General features: G+C 39.9%; 1 protein-coding gene across 6 annotated transcripts in view; it reads right to left on the bottom strand.

Moving 5' to 3' along the window:
* PLCH1 (phospholipase C eta 1) overlaps nucleotides 1–24,639 on the bottom strand; it is a 221,466-nt gene that overhangs the window by 88,303 nt on the left and 108,524 nt on the right. For all 6 annotated transcript variants that reach the window (XM_059163689.1, XM_059163690.1, XM_059163694.1 and 3 more), the window contains one exon: nucleotides 2,403–2,549. In XM_059163689.1, coding sequence (XP_059019672.1) covers nucleotides 2,403–2,549 — 147 coding nt within the window. The remainder of the gene's footprint in view (nucleotides 1–2,402; nucleotides 2,550–24,639) is intronic.

Here is a 24,639-nt window from a genome sequence, read left to right as displayed (position 1 = left end):
CACACACACACACACACACTCTCTCTCTCTCTCTCACTCTATCTCAAATAAATAGGTCTTTAAAAAAAAATAAGCATGAACAAATTCACTGTCTGTGAACTGTGGTATTAAGTTCAAATGTGAAATACAAGCCCTATCGTTTCCCGCTAGGGACCTTCTGCCAGCAAAATGGAGACTGGCCACCTTACCTTCCCGGGCAGCCTTGGGCCTGGACCACGCCTTTCCAGGCACTGAGTCAGGACATGTTGAAATTTATGACAGGAAGAGCGATATACAGATCAGGGCAAAAAGGAGACTAGGAATGTATCAAATTTACAGCTTGCATATTTGCACAGGGAAAACATGCAAAGACCTAGAACCAACTCTGGAGTTGTGCATAAGATGACAGTTAAATATTGGAAGGAAAAAAATGTTTGGTGGTAACTGAGTAGCATGGCTAAATGTGACTGGTATCTCCAGAAAGAACGCCAGGACGGTAAAGGTCAAGCAGGGCTTAGAGAGGTAGAGGAATAAAATGGTATCCCAGAAGAAAAAAAAACATAGGATACAGAAACAAGAGGTCCACTGCAGGGATATTAAATAGGTCACTTGTGCAAGACTAGAAAGCTCAAGAGAGAGTATAGTGGGACATACAGCCAGAAAGGTAGGGAGAAGCTAGATCACAGAGAGCCTGGGATAAGAGACCAGAGCTGAGCATCTTTTAGGTAATGGAACAACACTGCAGATTTGGATCAGAGAAGCACTAACAGGGATGATTACTTAAATTAGAATACTACTTTTTTGTTTGCTTGCTTGTTTTTAAACGCGGATCAGAAGTATTGCAATCTTACTGATTGCCTCTAATACCATCCCCTCCACTCTGCCTTCGTGGCAAAGACACAATTTTCTTCTGGTATCAACTCATTCCCCACACAATTCATAGAGAAATGAGCCAACGCCTCCCCGCTTCCCCCAGTCCCCAGGGCAAGTTCTGGAATGTCTAAGACATTGGAGAGGCCCCATTCCTATTTCCTATGATCGATTTAGGTGTGGGAATATAATGCAGTTCTGACCAAGGAGACATGGGGCAGTCCGCTTTGAGAGAAAATTCTGGAAAGGGGTTCCCTTCTCCTAAAAAGGAAGCACCATGTTGCTGCTGCCTTGACGACAGGGTCAACATACAGGGGAAACAGCCTAGAGCCCTGAGGAAAACAGAACTAAAGACTCAACATCCCACACCTGGACCTGCCGATCTCTGAGTTTCTTGTTACGTGAGATGATATCTTTATTTTTCGTGTAAGTCTAATTTAGTCAATGTCTTATGCTACTTGAAGATGAAAGCATCTTAACAGACAAAAACAAAAGACACTAGCAAAATGGAGACTGGTTAGGAGACTTCTCGACAGGCCAGATAGGTGAAGAGACCAGAGACCAGGGAGGTTCCTATGAAAACAGGAAGGAAGTTGATGAGAGAGCCACTACTCAGGACCCAAGACCAACTTGGTGCTGAATGTACAAGGTGTGGGAGAGAGACTTTCAGTAGGGGTCAGATCAAAACTCTTTTGCTTGATATCACTAAAAGCTAACTCACTGATCAGTTAGCTTTGCTCATAATATGGCAATACACTTTTAAGTCCACTGGATTTATAATACCCTTCAACTTTTATTAAAAATCAATAACAAATAGGGGTGCCTGGGTGCCTCAGTCAGTAAGCATCTGCCTTCGGCTCGAGTCATGATCCTAGGGTCCTGGGATCGAGCCCCACCTCAGGCTTCCTGCTCCACGAGATGCCTGCTTCTCCCTCTGGTTATGCTCCCTCTCTCACCATCTCTCTCTCTCTGTCAAATAAATAAATAAAGTCTTTAAAAATGGGGCGCCTGGGTGGCTCAGTAGGTTAAGCCGCTGCCTTCGGCTCAGGTCATGATCTCAGGGTCCTGGGATCAAGTCCCGCATCGGGCTCTCTGCTCGGCAGAGAACCTGCTTCCTCCTTTCCCTCTCTCTCTGCCTGCCTCTCTGCCTACTTGTGATCTCTCTCTGTCAAATAAATAAAAAGAAAAAATCTTTAAAAGAAAAAATCTTTAAAAAACAATTTAAATAAAATAATAAATAAATAAATAGAGGGACTCAGGCTATAAAACCTCTTATCTCAACTAAAAAATAAATCATGTTTCCAGCACAGGGCAAATATTAACATTTACCGCACTCACATGGACAAGAAAACTTTTGTGGATTAAAATCCCCAAGGAATTAAAAAGACAAAATGGTCATTACTTATTCAGTCTGTCTGCATCCTTTAGCAACTGACCCCAAAACTTACAAAACTATCAAAGTTTCATAGATCTGAAGCTTCCAGACAGCCCAGCAAATATAACCCACGTGGAACTATATCATGTCAAGCAAAGAATTCAAAGATTGGTCTTACTTTTTGCCTTCTCACTCTTCCTCGAGGGTCTCCACCGGAGGCGGGTCCGATGCTCATCCAGGTAGAAGAGCCGGACTAGCCCTTTGCTCCCACGTTTCAATTTGATCATCTGTGTCCCCGACTGCATCACACTCATGCATCTTTCAACTGCCAAGAGAGATTAGAGCACGTTTAGCTGTTAAACCATATACGTGTAGACTAGCGTTCAGAAAATCTACTGTCACGGGGCGCCTGGGTGGCTCAGTGGGTTAAAGCCTCTGCCTTCGGCTCAGGTCATGATCCCATAATTCCAGGCTTAAGCCCCCACATCCAGCTCTCTGCTCAGCAGGGAGCCTGCTTCCTCCTCTCTCTGCCTGCTTCTCTGCCTACTTGTGATCTCTGTCTGTCAAATAAATAAATAAAGTCTTAAAGAAAGAAAGAAAATCTACTGTCAAATAAAACCTCAGATTCACCTCCCAAAGATTCCAAGAACCAGAAGACTAAAGTTGGGAAAAATAATCTGGAAAGAGCCATTGAGGAACTGATTCACCAGTCTTAAACCAGTAAAAATAGCCTTCCTGATTGAAAGAAAATTTCTACTTCCAGGTAAACACTGCATCAATGTTACACAGGACCATCTTTTGTTCTAACTGGCAACATACTTTTTGGTATGAGAGTAATCATTTGATGCTTGGATTTATGTTTAGAAAGCATTTCTCAGACTTCATAGTGAATATTTGTGAGTTTTTAGTCAGTTGTAAAAACATCTTGTGATAATCCTTGAAGATGCAATCAATAAAAACAAAATTGACAAAATGTTAACAATTTTTGAAATTGGATAATGACTACTATGGGTTCATACTATTATATTTCTGTATATATTTGAAAATAGAATAAATATAAAAATATTTAAATAAATAAATACGAAAATAAATCTTTTAAAACTGTGATCAGAAAAAAAATCACTTTTTCACAATTCAGCATAAAACGTCCATTGATTAATGAAATAAACTGCTAAGATTTTCCACCTAGAAGAATAATTTAGTGATTGAATTCAGGTACTGTCCAAATCTCTCACTGTCCAAGCTAAAACTATCATTTAAATTCTCTCTGCTTTGAGATGAACCTTGTTAGAAATGGGCGTCTGCCGGTGTGGCCTGTTTCCCCTTCTTTGGTAACTAGAAATACTCCTTTTCCATTTCATGTGTTTTTGGTGGCCAATCACCCCAACTAAGAAATGGGCACCTGACTGACTTAAGCTAAGAGCAAATCTGAGTCCCTTCCAAAAAACACAAATCCTGAGCTGAGCATGGGAAGGAAACAGAACTGAGCTATTTCAATGGCCAAAACTTAAAAGACACTCCTGCCTGGCCACCCTAAGATTCCATAGTTGTTACGGTTATCCTGGAGGCTGACATTGTCCTCTGGATTCTGCAAGTTATTCAATACTCTTCCAAATACTTTCTTATTATATTATCCAGAGATAGCTTTTATTTCACTGACCATTACAAAGGCACCTTTATAACCACGAGAGCACTAGAAACATCTGGTTTGGAGTACCTATCTTATCAAGCAGTATGCCATTAGAAACAGATCAAAGAAACACAGAAAATAAACTTCAACAACATGAGAGGTCAGCTTTTATGACTATGTAGCCTGTCTTTACCAGGAGAGATAAGGTGATCTTAAAGGTGAGATAGTGTATGTGCAGGGTACTGACTAAAAGTAACTTCAGCATAACCAACTTTCACTCTTCCTTGCATGAAGAGCTTTTTCTTCTCCAAAGAAATCAAAGAAGAACTGCATAAAATTAAGTTAGTTTTAGGATTTGATATTACAACGAAAGTAGTATAGGCTGCTCTTTCTCGTTTTATCTGACATATCAAAAATTCAAAAGTAACAAAATAGCACTTATGAAAACAAACACACAAACTTAAAATACTTACTTTGAAGCAAAGAGCAAAATTTGAGATTTGGTTTTGCACACGTTAAGTAGTCACCCACTACTAAGTACCATTCATTTAGGTAATAACAAAAGCCCCAGATTTGAATTGTTGACAGCCACACTGACCACATCATACCAGTAATTACAGGGAGAACGGAGTGTCAGCGTATGGAGATAAAATCATCAAGTCAAACCAACAAAGCCAAAACTCCTAGAAAAATCTGAGAACTCGACTGACCACTGATAACAACAGGTCACATCAGGGCTCCTGGCTGGCTTAGTTGGTAGAACATGTGACTTTTTTTTTTTTTTTTTTAGATTTTATTTATTTAGTTGACAGAGAGAGAGAGAGATCATAAGTAGGCAGAGAGGCAGGCAGAAGGAGAGGGGGAAGCAGGCTCCCCACCGAGCAGAGAGCCTGATGCGGGGCTTGATCCCAGGACCCTGAGATCATGACCTGAGCTGAAGGCAGAGGCTAAACCCACTGTGTCACCCAGGCGCATGAACGTGTGACTCTTGATCTCAGGGGTATACGTTCGAGCCCCACGTTGGGTGTAGAGATTACTTAACAATAACAATCTATAAAAAAATAAAAATAGGTAATAATAATAATAGGTCACATCAATAAACAGATGTTCACAGAGCAAACTCCTTGTTTCAGGCACAAAGCAGAGAACAAGACCATGTCCTTGACTTAAAGAAGTTAACTTTGTGAGAATGAAACACCTAAAAAGACAATTTATTAATGGTAGTTTAGAGCTGTGATCAAGAACACAAAATCTGAATCTAGACAGCGTGGTATAGAATTCCAGATCTGCCGGGCGCCTGGGTGGCTCAGTGGGTTAAGCCGCTGCCTTCGGCTCAGGTCATGATCTCAGGGTCATGGGATCGAGTCCCGCATCGGGCTCTCTGCTCAGCAGGGAGCCTGCTTCCCTTCCTCTCTCTCTACCTGCCTCTCCGTCTACTTGTGATTTCTCTCTGTCAAATAAATAAATAAAAAAATCTTAATAAAAAAAAAAAAAAGAATTCCAGATCTGCCACTTAACTTGCTATATGACCTTGGGCAAGTTACTTAGTCCCTGTGTGCCTCCATTTCCTTACCTATAAAATAAGGATAATAATCTTGAAATGCTGTTGAGAATTGAATGAGTCAATTCATGTAAAGTACTGAAAACAGTGTCTGGCATATCATAAACACTATAAATGGTGTTTTATATATATAACTATATATAAGACAATAAAACCATATATGGAAAACTTTAAAAATAAATGCCAAGTCAAAAGTAAAGACAAAAATACTATGGGATTCCATAATGAAAGGAGAATACAGTGGGCTAGAATGAGGAGAAGTGTAGTAATGACACAGTATCAGATGCTCAGGGACGAGAAAGAGTAGAGATATATTCAGAGAATAGGGAACGATGGGTCTCCAACTTTGGAAGAGTGACTCAAAAGGAAAATGATGGGACAGAAGGTTCCAAGGGCTGGATAAAAAAGTAGGCTGTAGGAAGTCGGGGATGTTGGTAGAATAAGATCTTAATCCATTGTCATGAGAGATTCACCAGACATTTGAGCAAAGGATTCGTGGGATTAAAAAAATAAAATAAAACAAAATAAAACCGTAATTCAGGAAGATGTCTCTTTGGGAAGAGAGAATAAAATAAATTGCTTAAACCAGAGTGGAAAATTGAATTAACTATACAATCAAAGATCTAACAGCAAGCACTACCTATCTATCTGACATTGTGTCCTCTGCTTTGTTCACACTGCCCTTTCTTTCCCTTTCCTTTTCACAGTACACCCCCTTTTTCAACCTAAAATGGAACTGCTATGGCCATAACATCTCAACACTTCAACAGGAAAAGTACAATGATATAAAAGTGTAATCACGGATGCCTAGATGGCTCAGTCAGTTGGGCATCTGCCTTCGCCCAGGTCGTGGTCCCAGAGTCCTGGGATCAAGCCCCAAGATGAACTCTCTGCTCAGTGGGGAATCTGCATCTTCCTCCCCCTCTGCTCCTCCCCTCCCCATCCCCAGGCTTATAAGTGCTCTCTCTCTCTCCTTCCTCTCTCTCTGTCATATAAATAAAATCTTTTTCTCTTAAAAAAGTATAATTAGGGTGCCTGGGTGGCTCAGTGGGTTAAAGCCTCTGCCTTCGGCTCAGGTCATGATCTCAGGGTCCTGGGATCAAGACCCACATCAGGCTCTCTGCTTAGCGGGGAGCCTGCTTCCTCCTCTCTCTCTGCCTGCCTCTCTGCCTACTTTTGATTGCTCTGTGTGTCAAATAAATAAAATCTTTTTTTAAAAAAAAGTATAATCAGCTATCTGAGCTAATAAACACCATCTATAATTTAGCAAAAGCATCATTTGGAGAAACACAAATATTTTAGAAAGTAGGATCCAATCTCTCAATGAGGAAGGGTGTTTATATAATATATTAATAGTCACTAGCTTCACATTTATCCCATCAACTCAGCCTTGGGCTAAGACTCCAGCTTCATCCACCACAGCAAACAAGCATATATGATTGAAAGGTGTCTGGCAGAGTTAGGATCTGAAACAGTGGGATGCTTAAATAGTTTATGTAGCTCCTTTATGCTTATCACATGGAAAAGGCATTTAGTTAGAGTCACACTGAAACATCAAGTCCAGGGTAGTCTTGGGGGTGAGTCACCTCGTCTCCCTTCCTCGAACCTCATTCTAGACAATCCACTGAGTTGTAAAGCTAACCAGAGAAAGAATGCCCTCAATCATTCTTTGTAACTCATTCAACGTTGGAGACAAAATATTCTTCCAATGTCATCTAAACCACAAAGTGATGGCTTAAGCCAATTTCTTTATGTTCTGCCTTCTGTAGAGGTAGATAACAGTAGTTGCCACCCACATAGAAGTCATTCTTCAACCTTGCCGGATCGGTAGATTCCATAAAGTAAGATGAGAAACAAGAGAACAAAGGAAGACTTCCAGGGGCAGGTAAACAAGGGAAGAGTTCCAGGGGCTTAGAATGATGTAACCTTATCACACACACTCCCGGTGCTGGAAGGAGTCTGGAAAAGTCTGCAAAGGCAGGCCACAAATGCAGCCACATTCAGGAATATTAAAAGAGAAACACCCACAACACACATATTGTTTTTGTCTATTATGCTCCCAGGCTTCAATATGTACACAAATTTGACACACTGGTGGCAATCATGATATTTAGGTCATTTGGCATGCTGCTTTTTTTCATTTGTATAATAAACAGTTTTCCATGTTTCTACACAGTCTTAATAATTATCATTTTAATGGCTGCCTAACAGAATAGCATAAATATTTAAAAAGTAGAACAGATGAGTAGAAATACAGTAGACTGTATTTCTAACTTTATTACATAATTAGAGTTTTAAAACTCTTAACAGAGTTTTATCTGTGAAATGAGAGGCATAACAAAGTGGTCTACGAGGTCCTTCAGAATTTAATTCTTTAAAGGTATTAAATCAATTCTGTCACAGTCAGTTTAAAATAAGTAAATGTCTTTAGGGGTTATCGGTTCACTAAAAGCCTCAAGCAGAAAATCCTGTTTAAAACAAACAAACAAACAAACAAACAAACTTCTGATCTGAAGTATAAGAGAGATTCCCAGCATTTCCACTAAGCATGCATGACATCTAAGAGGGTTTAACTCTTTAAGCCATGCTGGAATTAGAGGTCATCACATTCTCCTAGGAATGTCGATCATACCACTTGATGCTAATTTTTTAACAGTTTTAGTGAGGTACAACCTACATACATTAAAATCCACCTGTTTCAAATGTACAATTTAATGACTTTAATATATCTACAGAGTTGTGAGCTGATCCTATTATAGAACATCTCCATCACCCCCAAGAAGAAACTCCATGCTCATTCGCCTTCATTCCCCATTTCACCCACAGCCCTGGACAACCACTAACCTGTTATCTCTGTAGATGGGTCTTCTTGAGATATTTCACATAAATGAAAATCTTATAGTCTGCAGTCCTGCGTTTCTGGCTTCTTTCACTCAGCATATTTTTGAGGTTCCTATGATGATTGTGTCCATTTTTCTTGTTTTGTTTTCTCTTCCCCCCTCTCCTCACAGCACATTAAACTCTTCCCCTGACATTTAGGGTAAAAAATGACCCTGAATAGGAAACTGGTTGAATAAAATAATATATACCTACACCCAGTGCACTACTATATAACCATACAAGACAATAAAAAAGACCTCTATACAGTGATATGGGTTAATTTCTAGAAGATACTAGTAAGTGAAAAAGGCAAAGAATAAATAAGCATATATCTGTAATATGATACTTTTGTGTAAGAAAATCTTGGGAAATTTTTAGAGATGCAAATACTTATCTTCACAAAAAGAAACACAAGAAGGATAACCCAGACAACACCGTAGCTGGTTACTCTCACGAGTGGGAGAAAATCAAGTAGAAGGGATGAGGGCGTGACTTTTCTTCATACCCTCCATATTCCAAATTAAAATTAAGCCAAAAAGAATGAGAAGGAGGGGAAACAAACACAGAAAGCAAACAGAAACATACACATACATATGTAAGTATTTGAGTCTATATATGTGCATGTTTGTGTGTGTATGTCTATGTGGATACACACACACAAACAGCCGCATATATTCCCTAGCGCTGTTCTTTAAAAGGCCAAAAAGCAATATCACTTCCAGCAGTAATAAGGAAAACTAGGGCCCTGCTCATTCTCTACTCTAAACGTCACCGCAAGACACCTTCTCACATACAGGGTCTCAACCAGGCCTGTGTTAAGGCCATACAAGAGTACCACTTGCATGCTTTTGTAAACACATCTATTCTGGGACAGTGATCACCAAACTGTGCAGTAGCAGACCAAAAAAAAGTCCAGATCCTCTGCAAGAGACTCTTTCAGCAAAAGGTACATGAAAAATGTGAATTGATTTCTTGCCAGCATCCACAGATTAGAGTAAATCTGAGTGACGGAAAGGGATTAGCTTCTGAAAACAATTTCATCTCTATATGGAAAAAGTGCCAAATAATGCAGATAATGCTTCTCTCAAAGGAAGGCAAGGGAGATTTCCTGAAATCACCAGCGCAGAAAAAGAGGGAAACATATTTTGGGCCCCATGACACAGGAAGCTCTGAAGCATCTCACTGATGGGTCATGCCCCTGGATGGTGGTCACTGCGCAGCTCCAGGAGCAGGAGAGGGGACATCCTGTCACTAACCAGCCGTGTGCACTTCTGAAGGTCATGGAGTATCTCTGAATATCCCACTGCCCTCAACCTAAAGGTGCATTTTCCTCTCAGCTCTGTGAGTCTATAAAAGAGCTGATCTAGCTTTCATAGGTACTATTTTATCTTTCAAGAAGACAAAATTCTAGTTCATCCAAAAGCCTCTCAGAATAACTTTAAAGGAAAAAAAAACCTGATTAATATCCGCGTATCTTACTAGAGACATCAATTTTTTAAATGATCTGTATATAAAATAGAGCTGCTCTTCACAGGGAATGGCTTCACGGGAAAAGCTCTTCCTTGCTAGCCGTTGAGCCTTAAAGTCAAATCATACCAACTTGTGAATAAATGTGCTTACAAACAACCATGGAGTGCTCCATCTTATTAAGCCATGATTCTTCCCAGTGAAAAGCAAACAATGCAGAGTTCATTGATTTTTCTTTCCAAAGCTTAAATCACTCTTGTGGAGAAGATACGATTATTTGAAAGGTTTTTAGAAACTAATTGGTCCGTGATAACATTTTGGAACTTGTTTGCAAACCTTATGTGCACAACGTCCATATGTTTGCAAAGTTGGTAAATACATATGGGGGATTAGATCAAAGAAAGGGTGGAAGGAATCTATCAGTAATTCTCAAAAGTCAGAACCCTTTCTTCTATTTTGTTAAAGCCTTCTATATAATACTTTCTTTTTTAATGAGACCTATTTTGTATTCAACAATTGTGTCTGCTCCATAATCATTAGTCCCAGGGAAACAAATGAAATACAAGACAGAATTCATAACAATATGATTTTGTTGGCTTTACTTAATGTTACCCCATGGGGGAGGGGAATATAAATTAATTTTTAAATTCTAAATTTAGTTCTATCTAATATGTAAAGAGTTTTCTGCCTCAACATAAGGAATGGAAGGGTCTTCACCATTGCACAATCTGGTTCTAAGATACACACAAATAAAAGACTAGAGATTTTGTTCCATCATTTGTTCAGTGAGATGACATGGTATTGGATATTCAGGAACAAAATTCCGAAGCTGCAATAAATACTGGACTTTACTTACAGAGAATATGTTCCTCTAACAAGGCTCATGGTTCTCCACTCTGGCTGTTATGTACATCAAAATCATTGAGGACCTTCTTAGATGTGTTGAACACAAAAGTCCCACCACATACCAATTAAGTCACCGTCCCTCAGAATGGGGATGAACATCTGGGGTTTTTTGTTAGTTTGTTTGCTTCATCTTCCCAAGGACTCTACTGGGAATCCAGAGATAAGACTACTGACATGTTATCTCAATTAACCTCTAAATATCTTTGTGAAGTAGAGATAATTAAATGCCCCTCATTGTAGAGTGAATGAAAACAGACTTAGAGAAGAGAAGAACTTGTCTGAGATAATAAAGCTTGTAAATGGCAGAGACAAGCCTTGAAACCAGGTATCCAGATTTCCCAGGATATCTCTCTCTCCATTTCACTCCACAGAATGTCTGCCTTTGGGTCCTGTCCAGGCCCCTAACTTGCTCACAGCTGGTAAGTTTTTTAAGCAGTCTTGACTCCAACATTCTGCTCTACAGAAATAAGGAATTAATTTTGCTGGCTCCTAAGACCCTTCCTACCAAGTATTAGGAGCCTATAACATACTAGGTCTAGCTTCTAGAAACTTCATGTATCATAGCGATACTATGTCATGGTAATGACAAGACAGGTAAATAATATGTAAAAATTAACAATAAAATAGGGAGTGGGATATAAAAAATAAGGACACGAAGGACCAAGGAGGTACGGGGCGGGTTGGGATGCACCCCAGAGGAGACAGAATTTAAGCCTGACCCCCAAAGATCATAGTAAGAACACTTGGTGCATTTTTTTTTTCAATTGTTCTTGTTCAATTGTTCTTGTCCTGGGTCTGTGTATATTTTTCCTCCCCACTTAGAATGTATAAATGGTAGCTGAAATTTACGAAATGAATTATAAATACTCTGTTAGCCACATTAAAAAATTAGACCCGAGGGGTGCCTAACTGGCTCAGTGGGGGAGCATGAGACTCTAATCTTCAGATTGTGAGTTCAAGCCCCACAGTGGGTGTGGAGGGTCCTTTAAAATAAAATCTTGTATAGGGACGCCTGGGTGGCTCAGTTGGTTAAGCGGCTGCCTTCGGCTCAGGTCATGATCCCAGCATCCTGGGATCGAGTCCTTGCTCAGCAGGAAGCCTGCTTCTCCCTCTGCTTCTGCCTGCCACTCTGTCTGCCTGTGCTCGCTCTCTCCCTCTCTCTCTCTCTCTGACAAATAAATAAATGAAATCTAAAAATAAAATAAAATAAAATCTTGTATAAATCAATAAATATAAAAAATTAGATTCCAATTCTTGTTCTTAGTAACTAGAAAGTCATTTTCACTTATTTCTTATTCCTAATCTCCCTGGCTGTTTCTTGGGTGACACTGGGCAAGGGCAGTTTATTCAGTTAAATGAGGAAGACTTAACCTTCCCCAAAGCCAGCAAGGTATTTTCTCCTAGCTCAACAAGCATGGTCATGGCAGAACATAAAAGTATTTCTACTGGGTATGTTAAAAAGAATAAAAAGTTTATGATACCACACATTAATTTCAAAGCGCAAGTTTATTCTTTGATTGGTGATTCGATCAAGATGGAAGTGTACATGACGTCAGAAGTTGAATGTGCTCCTTAGACAAGTCCCACTTCCCCTAAGATGGCAACTGGTCCCCAGTCTTGCCTTTCTTTAAAATACAGACTCCTAGACCACACCTCCAAAAATCCCTGTTTCTTGAGATTCTGCATTTTAAAAGCTCTTCTCAGGATTTCCAAGGCCCATTTCAGTTCGGAGACCACAGCTCTGGGTACCATCATTGCTCACTGCATGGCATGTGGTCCTTGTGACCCAGTTTCCTAGGCCCAGCTCTGGGTCTTCATTCAGTCCCTTAAATGAAAGAAGCAAAGACTTACTGTTCAGTTGCCTGTTAGGACAGTACCACAGGGTTTTACCCCCTCCTGATAAAATATGAAATATCCTAATTAAATTAAGGGTTAAAAGATAAGAAATTCTTTTCTTTAAGAATTTTTATCTATTGGGGTGCCTGGGTGGCTCAGTGGTTTGGGCTGCTGCCTTCGGCTCGGGTCATGATCTCAGGGTCCCGGGATGGAGCCCCGCATTAGGCTCCCTGCTCAGCAGGGAGCCTGCTTCCCTCTCTCTCTCTCTCTCTGCCTGCCGCTCTGCCTACTTGTGATCTCTGTCTGTCAAATAAATAAATAAAATCTTTAAAAAAAAAAAAAAGAATTTTTATCTATTGATTTGACAGAGAGTGAGCGCACAAGCAGGCGAAGTAGCACATAGAGGCAGATGGAGAAGCAGGCTCCCCGCTGAGCAAGAAGCCTGATGTGGGGCTCAATCCCAGGACCCTGGAATCACCACCTGAGCTGAAGGCAGAGGCTTAACCCACTGAGCCACCAAGACACCCCAAGATATGAAATTCTGATATTCAAATAATCATTCAAAATTGTTTCTCTAGAACCTCTTGTGTACTTGGAGGCAGCTCAACACCTCACAATTTCAGATCTGTTCTATCACTGCTGAATAGGACACAGGTGCTTTCTTAGTTTTGAGCCCTTAATGACCAATGGTATTTTTATCTCTCCTCACCCACATCCCATCTAAAAAGCTGAAAAAACATCTCCACAGAGTGCTACACACACTAATACAGAGCAAGTATTTGTTGAGGTTGTTATTGTCTCACTCATTTCTTAAAGTCACTGGACATACTTTCTGCCTACTTCCTACATTTAATTGCATTTTAAAAGAGAATGTCTATTCTGTACTCCAACAAATTCATACATCCCAGGTAGTACCCAATTCTTACACTCAAGCCCCTATTTCCTTCACTAACTATTGATTAAGGGACTTAACCCTTTTTTGGGTTAAAAACAGCAAAAAAAAAAAAAAAAAAAAAAGAGAGAGAGAGAGAGACAAAAAAAGCTTAACTGATTTCATGCAAACTGTCCTAATTTGGTCCATCCAGGTCCTAAAAAAACTCTCCATCAAAGAGTCAAATAACATAAAATGGAGCAAGAGGTCACCTTTATCTAGAAAACAAAGTGTCCCTCCCTCCAAGCCTTTGTTGCTCTCAGGCCAATGGCCTCTTAGGAGGTTTCAGAGACCACCTGCTGAGCTAAAGCAAGCCTGGCGCCTTCTGGCCATAGCCTGTTGGATATCAAGTTGTATGGCATTTAAAGCAGGCAACTTATTTCTGGGGCAGATGTTTTTGTTGGGGGGAAAAAAAATCCATGCTTAAAAAAACATGAAAAATAGATTTCTGTGTGGTAAAGAAAATGCCTGGGAAAATCCTCTCAGGTTTTTTTTTTTTTTTTTTTTTTTTTTTTTTAAGATTTTATTTATTTATTTGTCAGAGAGAGAGAGAGAGCAAGAGTGAGCACAGGCAGAGAGGCAGGCAGAGTCAGAGGGAGAAGCAGGCTCCCTGCGGAGCAAGGAGCCCGATGCGGGACTCGATCCCAGGACGCTGGGATCATGACCTGAGCCGAAGGCAGCTGCTTAACCAACTGAGCCACCCAGGCGTCCCCTCTCAGGTTTATTTTACAAAAATTATTTGTCCTCATCCAAACCCTGGTCCTAATATCATAAGCTTCCTTTTTTTTAAAATTTAATAACACATAAACATCACTGAGTGACTGAGAGCATTCACACAGCCTTATTAGAAGCAATTTTGATTGGAGCTGCTACCCTGAATCACTGCACTATAGATCTTAAATCATTTTTTTTTAAATAGAAAAATCTAAAAATGGCAGGAAAATGGAAAGGAAAAAAAAAAAAAAAAAAACCTGAAAGCTTCTTTGAAGCAAAGCTGGCATATGTAATCAGAGCAGATGTGCTATAGCGTTTTCTAAATCGTCAATCCCAGGAAAAAAGGCCAGCATTAAAACCATAACTATCTGGATGCAAGAATTCCTGAGTTCTTTCTACTCGGAAATAACTGCGCACACCAACACACATGCATACACATACATGTGAACACGAGCCGTCACGCACATCTTTAGCAGTGCAAGGCTGACTACCAAGCGAGTATAAAGAGCTGGGAAGTGGCACAATTACCATATGATTGGTGGAGTATTTCAAGTAAATCTTGGGCAGCATACGAGAACTGACAAGGGACAGAAAATGTGTCATAGAGGTCAGAGCAAAGGTTAGGGATGGGTCAAGAGAGTAGGAAATATTAAGCACAACAGTGGCAGTGACAAGAAGCAGCAACTGGAAACAACTATTTTGATGGTGAAAAAGAAACAAGGAGCAAAAGACAAAAGAACTGTAGTCCAGGAAAAAAAAGTTAGAGGTAGATAGGAAAAATGATGACCATCTAACAGCCACCTTAATGTCAGAAGCACAGGTGGATGGGAGAATAATTCATGACCTTGGCAGGTCAAGGAAATTCAGAGCATACATGTCAGCCCCTACAGACTACACAGTTTTTAACTCATAAGCAATGCCATGTAACAAAGTCTGGCCTCCTAGAAGCTCTTTCAGAGTAAAGACTCTACACCTTCTGTGATGTAAACAAAGGACAGAAGCCCTAATGGAAAAGGATGATAAATTTAACAACATGTAAAAATACCTATGTAAGGGGCGCCTGGGTGGCTCAGTTGGTTAAGCAACCGCCTTCGGCTCAGGTCACGGTCCCAGAGTCCTGGGATCGAGTCCCGAATCAGGCTCCCAGCTCCATGGGTAGTCTGCTTCTCCCTCTGACCTTCCTGCCTCTCATGCTCTCTCTCACTGTCTCTCTCTCAAATAAATAAATAAAAATCTTTAAAAAAAAAAGACAAAAAAACCTATGTAAATCATAAACAAATTTCAAAATAAGCAACAGACTGGAAGAAAATATTTGCAAAGACACATAATGAATAAAGGACCAATATCTATGATACAATGGGTTCCTGCAAGCCAGTAAGAAGAGGAAAACAAATAACCCAAGCAAAAATAGGCAAAATAAATAAATAAATAAATTCACAGAAGAAATGAACAATACAAATGTAGGGGAAAATGCCTAACATTACTCACGGTTAAGAATTTAAAGTCAAGGCAAAATAACAGTCTAATAAGTACCAATTTTAATATTATTAAAAACCACTGTGGATGAAATTGTGGGGCTGATAATAAGGTTTTAAGTTGGTGCTATGAATTAGGTAATGTTATTTGAATCAACTTGGCAATATTTTCTAAATTTAAAAGAAACATGCATTTGACCTTGCAATCATAAATCAGGGATTTATCCTATACTCATACAGCAGAATGAAGCAGGAATAGAGACAAAGGTATATGGCCAATCACTGCCACCTTGTTTGTAACTATTTTAAAACAGACTAGAAACAATCTAAATGGCCATGAGGTTAACCATAAAATGAAATAATAAAGAAATTATGGGTTAACCATATAAAATGAAATATCACAGTGTCATTAAAAAGAATATCAATAGAGCTAAGTTTACCAAAATGGAAAGCTGCCCAAGATATATTATTAAGTAGAAAAAAAAATCTACAAACTTTTATGCCATAATGATTCTACTTGAATGTATATAGTCTCAGAAAATTTCTGGAATTTGTGGAAGGAGTATAATACTTAGAGAGGAAGAGAGGAGGATACTTAACTCCCACCTTAAAGTCTTTTGTATTGTGAGGCATGTTTTTTTCTCCTTGCCAGGAGCAAGTACAGCTTTGAAACATCTTTTTAAAAACATATGGGAGATGTTATATTTACTTTAAAATTGCACATAATTTGCAAGAAAAAGCAAAGGAAAATATTGCCACTCGTTTGTAACTCTGCCTACTGCAAACACGATAAAGTAGAAAACAAGGCAAAAGACCTGCGTTTGAATTCTGTATTCTTTGCTCAGTCATATTGTTACCTGGTCTACTCCACCGACTCTGGCCCAGTCTCCTCACATGTTAAACACAAGAATCAGCAGATCAAGTACTAAAAATGTCTTGCCCAGCACACAAGAGACTTTCAACAAATACTATTTTCCCTTCTCCCTAAATGATATCAGAGCTCAGAAAAAGCAGCAGCTCAAGGTATTGTCAGCAAATTGTGAATCCTTGAAAATTCTATGGCAGGATAATAAAACTGCTTCCCAATGTTGAAGGAACTTGATTTTCTCTGCTACTCCAAGCCATGTAGCCTATCCTGGAGTATTCATTCTGGTCTGCACACACATGACGTCAAAGGTAACTCTCCACCACCATCCTCCACGTTCAGTTTTAGGCTTGTATGTACAACCACCAGATGACAGAGCTGGGAAGTCTAATAAGAATCTTAAACATAGGTCCTAAAACCTGTTTCTCCTCCAGCCACCCCATCTCAGTAAGTGGCTCCACGCCCCACTAATTGTTGAAGCTTTCTCCATCCTTCACAAAGCCTTGACTCACCATCTAAAGCACTACCCAAATGCCCCATGTCTATCAGGATGGAAACCCCATGACCCAAACTCCACATCCTCTCTCTCCTGAATGTCTGAGCATCCCAACTGGCCTTCTGCTTCCCCCGACAAGCAATTCTCCATGTCATAGCTAAGGTGGTACTTTTTAATGGTCAATTAGACTTTTTGAAACAAGCCAACAGCCTCCCACAGGAAGTATAATTAACCCCTGTAGAGAGAGAAATAAGATTATCACTCTATCTAGTCTCTTCTTATTGATCTGTGAAATCCATACACTTCCCCACTTTGCACTCACTGCTCCCTCTCCCTGGAATGCTCCCTCTCCCCTCCAGATTTTTTGCAGGGCTGATTCCTTCTTGAAATTCAGGTCTGAGATTAAGTAACCCACAGTGGTAGATCCTGATGACCCAATCTGAAGAAGCCTCCTGATTGCCCATTATTAATACCATTTAATTGTTTATTTTCTGTTACTGCCCACTATAATCTAAGCTCTACGAGGACAGACATGTTTCATTCATTCATGATTTCCTGTGCCTAGAACAGTGGCTGGTACACAACAGTGATGCCATACATTTTTGTTCATTGGATTAATGAATTTGTGGTTCTCAAAGAACAGATCTAAACAAGATCCCCAACCCTTACATGTTGCCATTTTAAAAAAAAAAAAAAAAAAGTATTTTACAAATAAATGCTGAAGATCAGTCTGTTTGTCACATAGTGATTTTTAGCATTTAAACCTAAGATTTGACTAAGGGTCAATACAATTGTGAAAAATGATAACTATGGACTTACATAGTAATCAAGGGGTGTCACTTCTGCTAAATAATGAAGAACATGATTCGGAAGTGTTTTTATTAGATTTTTCAGAGTATAGTGGAGTCACTCAGCTGGTTGAAAAACTTATCCAATTAAAATATTTTATTCTGCCAGAACTCCAAATTCAATATAGGTAAACTTCCTAAATGAGCTCTTTGGGCTGTCCATGAGATTTCACCATATTATAGATGAGACAGAATTATTACGCTTCAGTTCAGGCCCTTTTAGTTTTTCTAGAATTCACTTCCTCGAGTGTTTGTCTTCCATCTTACATGTTCTTTTTTCTGACTCTGGCACTAGGTGAATCACACAAAAATGAAACTCTAACATTGCATTTGTACATCATGGAAAAAGGAGAAAGGCTAGAAGGCTTTATACCAAAATGCCAGCTTTCATTGTCTCTGGAATACAAGGTTACGGATGACTTTCCTTTATTCTCTGCTGTGGTTTCTCAAGTTTTGTTTTTTGGGGTTTGTTTTTTGTTTTTGTTTTTGTTTTTGTTTTTGCAGTTAACAAGTGATTTTTTAAAATAAAATAATAAAATTGAATAATTAAAATTAAAACTTAATTTTTTAAACATCTAATATGCTATTTGTCCACACAGAACAAAAACTGAAAAAAGATTTGAATATTAGAAGACAGATATATTAGAAGACAATATTAGAAGACAAAAATGCTTTAACATAATGGAAAATTTCAGAATTCAAAATATTCTTTCTCACCACAAAACAACTCCTAATTTTTTTATTTTTAAGGCAAAAATATATGTTATTTCTAACGATTATTCATTTATCTAACCCTAAAATTCGGATCTAAATTTACTATAAAAAATTATACTGGTCCAGGGGTGCCTGGGTGGCTCAGTGGGTTAAGTATCTGACTCTTGATTTCAGCTCGGGTTGTGATTTCAGGGTTGTGAGACTGAACCCCTCGTCAGGTTTCCCACTGAGCATAGAGCCTACTTATGATTCTCTCTCTCCTTTTCCCTCTGCCCCTCCCCACTTTCTCAAGGAAAAAAAAAAATTATGCTGTCCACATTTATGTCCCACATTGCCTGGCTTAGAGCCAGAACTAAGCAGAACATAGAAAGCAATTCTGGTAATTTGGTAAACTCACAAGAACACAGAGTAGACCCAGAGCAGATACCCAACAAACAATAAATTGCAAGCGTTAAGAATGGGATGGTGTTCTTGCATATAAATGATTGTATTGGCCCCCCTATAATGCTAAGATTGTTGCAAAATGCAAGGTATGCTGTATTTGAACATGATGTATGTGCTCGAAGCAACAGGACTTCTGTTAAAAACACAGTACCTGCAGCAGCAGTACAAGTCAATATCCAGCAGATGCACAAGCCTTCCCGGGATGCCTACTCTCCCCGCCTGGGTCACAGTATTCAGTATAGGAATGAACAACATACAGACCCTCACTGATCCCATAAGGCTGCTTCCCTAAAGATCTATTCACAAGACAATATGTGCCAGTCTGCATGCTATTTTAAGTCTGTGCAACTGATTCAGCACTCCAATTGCTGATAACTACTGTAATCAGAAATTCTTCTCCTCTAGCAGAACCAGGGCAATTCAAACATCAAAATTTATCCCGACAATCCCCATCTGAAAGATAAAAAAGCACCAAGGAGGCCTACATCTTCTTCAACTCTTGGAAAACATTTGCAGCACTGTGAAAGCAGTGTGATTCTAATGATAGAAGAAACTTTTGATGAATAATGCAAAAGCATCTGTCAGCATTTAGGAAACAATTACCACTATGGGCCATTGAAACAAGTCCATCCTAGGTGAACAAGGGACCAGAAGGACTCTGTTTTGTTTTAAAGTTCTCAACTCAGGAACACATAAATAATTGACAAGTTTCATTTAACTGAAATCACATTTCTGACCAAAGTTCCCTTCCTTCTGTGCTCTGCAATGTGGGGACCCAAAGTTTTAGCCAAACAAACTGGCCAACCTGACTTACCTACAGCAGTTTCCAGTAGTTCCACAGTGACCATCAGCCCTGTCATATGGAGGATGTGGCTTGAGAGGACCACATCAGTAAATGATAATTACTGTGTTGGAAAAAGACTGTTCATGGTGGCAGAAATATTCTAGCTACCAAAATGCTCCAGGTGGAAACCCCACAAAACCAGCAGATTTGTAGTCAAAAAATGCCTTATTCCAGTCCACTTTAACACACACTATCTTTATTGCAATGAAAAAGTCCTATCTTCTTTAAATCAATTACCATGATTTAATCCAGAATTTGGAATTATTCAGAGCAACTGAATCAAGTATATTATCTTCTAAAGCCATCATCCTATCGATGAACAAATCACTTGTAAAGCAGTTTATCGTTGAAGATTAACGATTTCCCGGGGGGGGGGGGGTGTAGTTTTAAAATACGATTTTCTGCTTTCTCTTCTCATTCTGAGACAACACGGTCTAAGTCAATTTAACTTATCTCTATAAAGCCATGCCGTGTAGGCACTTTAAAATGCTCAATCCCAAAAGATTTTTTTAAAAGATTTTATTTATTTATTTGACAGAGAGACAGATCACAAGTAGGCAGAGAGGCAGGCGCAGAGAGAGAGAGAGGGAAACAGGTTCCCTGCTGAGCAGAGAGCCAGGACCCTGGGATCATGACCTGAGCCGAAGGTAGAGGCTTTAACTGAGCCACCCAGGTGCCCTAGATCCCAAAAGATTTTTAAGAGTTCTGCTTAAAGGAGGATCTTAGGAAAGAAAAAAATAAAAATTAAAAAAAAAACATGTTCCTGGTGCAGCTTATTTAAAATGAAAAGAATGAATAAAAAAATATGTAAAAATAAAAATAAATAAATTAAATTAAATTAAAAGAATGAAGGAAGACAGGCAGCCAGGCTTTCTTAAAGTTTTGATTTATGGGACTCTTGTATTAGTAAACTAAAGAGGACAGCCTGCACATGATCTATAATATGAATATTATGAATGTTCATGGCAGCCACATTAGGGAAGTAATCTCCATTTAGATTTTTGATATTAATAACATGTTCATTTCCGGGGCATCTTGGTGGCTCAGTTGGTTAAGCCTCTGATTTGTGATTTTGGCTGAGGTCCTGATCTCAGGGGTGATCTCAGGGTTGTAAGATTGAGCTGGAGTCAGGCCCTGAGCTCAGAGGGAAGTCTATTTGAGATTCTTTCCCTCTGCCTCTGTCCCACCCCACCCCAGTTTTTTTTTTCCTCTCAAATAAATAAACAAATACATCTTTAAAAAAAAATAATGTTCATTCCCACTTGCAGATTCATAGGCTGACTTCCCTTCCCTAGCTCACTTAGACACACATACATCAAAATTCTTTCCTGGAAAAGGAAAATCCCTTTTACTTCTACTTGCTAAAGTTGCCAATGATGGCAACAGGCTACCCTAAAATATTTCCAGACTCAGCATTTCCCCCACCTTGAGTGTGAAAACCTCATCTCTCCCTTTTTTATAATGGTCAGTTCTACTGTTGGGGCCAGAGGGGAGGAGGGGCAGGAAGCGTGAACATGCAAAGGGGCAAAGTGTGAACATACCCTTGAGGGTAGAGAGTAGTCCATAGCTCCCATGGCTGAAAGTACCAAGAGCTGCCTACTGTTCAGATGTCCACCTCCTCATATACATCATAGTCCAAAAATGCAAATGCCCCAAGAGGCTATGTATTTTAAATGTCCTAATTTTACTTTTTTGTCATCTGTCTCTCCCACTGGAATGTAAGTTCCATGAGGTTAAGAAATTTTATCTGTTTTTATTACTACTATATCCCCCCATACCTCCCAATGAAAACTCAATAAGTAGTTGATGAATACATCAAAGGATAAATTATAACAGAGTCCAGGCTGATGCATTCCTGACTCCATCATATTTTAAAATTTATTTACTTAAGGTAAACATATGTTTAGGAGGTGATGGGCTAATATCTTTATCTTCTCCAAATTCCTTTGAGATGTATAGATAGTATTAATCAATAACTAATCCTAAAGAATACCTTTTAACTTTCCACTGCTTATCACCTTAGGGTTGCAGGAAAACTTGCATTTCAATATCAAATTAATGTTAAAACAATTTCACATAACCGTCCTAAACAAAAAGGGGATAAGCCCTGTCTAAGGGAGCTCTGAACAAGAGAAGCCTCTTTTCTCCCCAAATCACAAGACCCAACAGTGGCAGCACCCTTCTCATTTTCCCTCAGGTAAGGCTCAGGGTGATAAGAGGGCCTGAATCTTGGGCAGCAGGTCAACAGGACTGGCAGTGGGCAGTAGGGGCACTGCGGGCACTGGCAGGGAAATAAGCATCAAAGGAAGACTAAAAGGCACCACCCTAGAATGGGGGTCTAGAGGTAGGCTCACTGGCTAGGGTATGGAGCTGAGGTGTGGCTCTGGGTTCAGAAAGGAGAAAACCACTTCCAATCGCTTTCAGAACTGCTGCTTAACAGGGCCCAGTGAGATATGAAAAAGTAGATGGAGTCTCTCTACTGAAAACGGAACCAAACCTCATGCCAGAGAAAGAAAGAGCACGGACTGAAGGGGCAGCAACGGGGGAGGTGCTCAGGGACCAACTATGTGTGTAATGTTGTATCTCTTTACTTATTTTTTAAGATTTTACGAATTTATTTAAGAGAGAGAGAGCAAGCACAAGTAGGCGGAGGGGCAGAGAGAGGAGAGTCCCCACTGAACAAGGAGCCCAACTCGGGGCCCGATCCCTGGACTCCGGTATCATCACCCAAGTGGAAGGCAGATGCCCAACCAGCTGAGCCACATAGGCGCCCCTGTTGTATCTCTTTAAATGATTCAGTGGAGCACTGGCTGGCTACCTGGGTCATTCTGATGCTATTCTCTGTACTTGTCCATGCGGGGGGAGTATAGTTCAATGGTAAAAGCATTGACTAGGGAGGTGGTGGACCTCAGGCAAGTTAACTTCCCTGGACTCACTCCCTTCATCAGTAGCACAGAAAAAGGCACGATAATGGTATCTGCTTCATTCAGGATTAAATGAATTAATATAGGAAAAATGCTTACAACAATACCTGGGACACAATAATGTCAGACTTTTAAAGAGCCACTTTGGAATTAAAAAAGTTAAAATCTCACAGTTCTTCCGCCAGCCATGCTTACACAGCCTCCCTCGGCCTCTGCTTCCTTTGTCCTTTTCGTCCACTTCTCAAACACTCCAACTCCCAAAATGTTCCTGTGGTAGCTCTTTTTACACCACTCAGTATTTCTCAAGCCCTGCCGCTTCTATCTCCCTCCATCTCGGCATTTCTGTACACCTTAAAGGCTGGGCGCAGAGTGCCGCGGGGGAAGAAAAGGAAGATGTACAACCCTTGCGTCAGAACTTCGAGCAGTTACTAATAATCTAAACCGTACGGTCTTACAGTATTACGTACATTGTGCACTTTCCATCACCACTCTCAAGACTGACTTCATTTCAACCTTTCCTGTCCCAAAGGTTAGAAAGACCCCCTATTTCAAAACAAAAGTCTTTCCAGCTACAGTACACCTTGGGTGTTTCTGCGTTTGTTTTTGTTTTTATTACATGTGCTGCTTAAAACGGTCTGCTTGCAAAACAAACCCGACAGAGATCCGTGTTTCTGGTAGGCTTTGTGCCCCCAAATCTGGAATCCGCCACCCAATGGAAAGCCATGCCTCAAGGTAGACCACTGCACAGAAAACTGATTTTTTTTTTTTTCTTTTAAGATTTTATTTATTTATTTGACACAGAGAGAGAGATCACAAGTAGGCAGAGAGGCAGGCAGAGAAAGAGAGCAAAGCAGGCTCCCCGCTGAGCAAAAAGCCCAATGCGGGGCTGGATCCCAGAACCCTGAGACCATGACCCGAGCTGAATGTAGAGGCTTAACCCACTGAGCCACCCAGGTGCCCCCAGAAAACTGATTTTTAAGCAACTCGTCAATTACTGCATTTCCTTAAAAATCAAACTCATTATTAAAATTTATGCATTGGGGCGCCTGGGTGGCTCAGTGGGTTAAGCCGCTGCCTTCGGCTCAGGTCATGATCTCAGGGTCCTGGGATCGAGTCCCACATCGGGCTCTCTGCTCAGCAGGGAGCCTGCTTCCTCCTCTCTCTGTCTGCCTGCCTCTCTGCCTACTTGTGATCTCTCTCTGTCAAATAAATAAATAAAATCTTTAAAAAAAAAAAAAATTTATGCATTGAACTACTGTTAAATTACTGTTGGTTTGGTGGGGGGGGCTGTTTAGATTTTATTTATTTATTTGACTGATAGAGACAGAGTGAGCATGAGCTGGAGGAGCAGCAGAGGGAGAAGGAGAGCAGACTCCCCGCTGAGCAGAGAGCCCGCCATGGGGCTCAATCCCAAGTCCCTGAGATCATGACCTGAGCCAAAAGCAAACACTTAACTGACTGAGCCACCCAGGAGTACCTAAATTACTGTTTACATGCTTTACACAGCAAGTAAGAAAAAGATCAACTATACATTGCTAAAACACAAGTTTTTTCAGCCCCACATGATAAAAAGTTTGAAAGGTAGTAACATGGTTAATTTATTTAGCAATTGAAGAATTCATTAAAAACCCAAGTTTCTTCCTAAACTGATAGGCTGCCAGATGGTTTTGGTAGCTCTACGCCTTGTATCTTTGTGTCATTTCTTTGTATCTTTTTTTAAGAAGAAAATTTTCTCATTAGTATACCAATTTCCCTCACATCTCATTGACCAAAATTGCTCACTCTCTACACCAATCATTTGGAGGAAACTAGAGTAGGAATCTGACTAAGGTTCACACAGATGGGGCAGACATTCAGACTTCCCTTGAATAGAATTTACC

This window comes from Mustela lutreola, chromosome 2 (genome assembly GCF_030435805.1).
Source record: "Mustela lutreola isolate mMusLut2 chromosome 2, mMusLut2.pri, whole genome shotgun sequence".
Taxonomy (NCBI): Eukaryota; Metazoa; Chordata; class Mammalia; order Carnivora; family Mustelidae; genus Mustela; species Mustela lutreola.
Note: the sequence above shows the minus strand (reverse complement) of the source record. Positions and strands in the feature narration are given on the sequence as shown.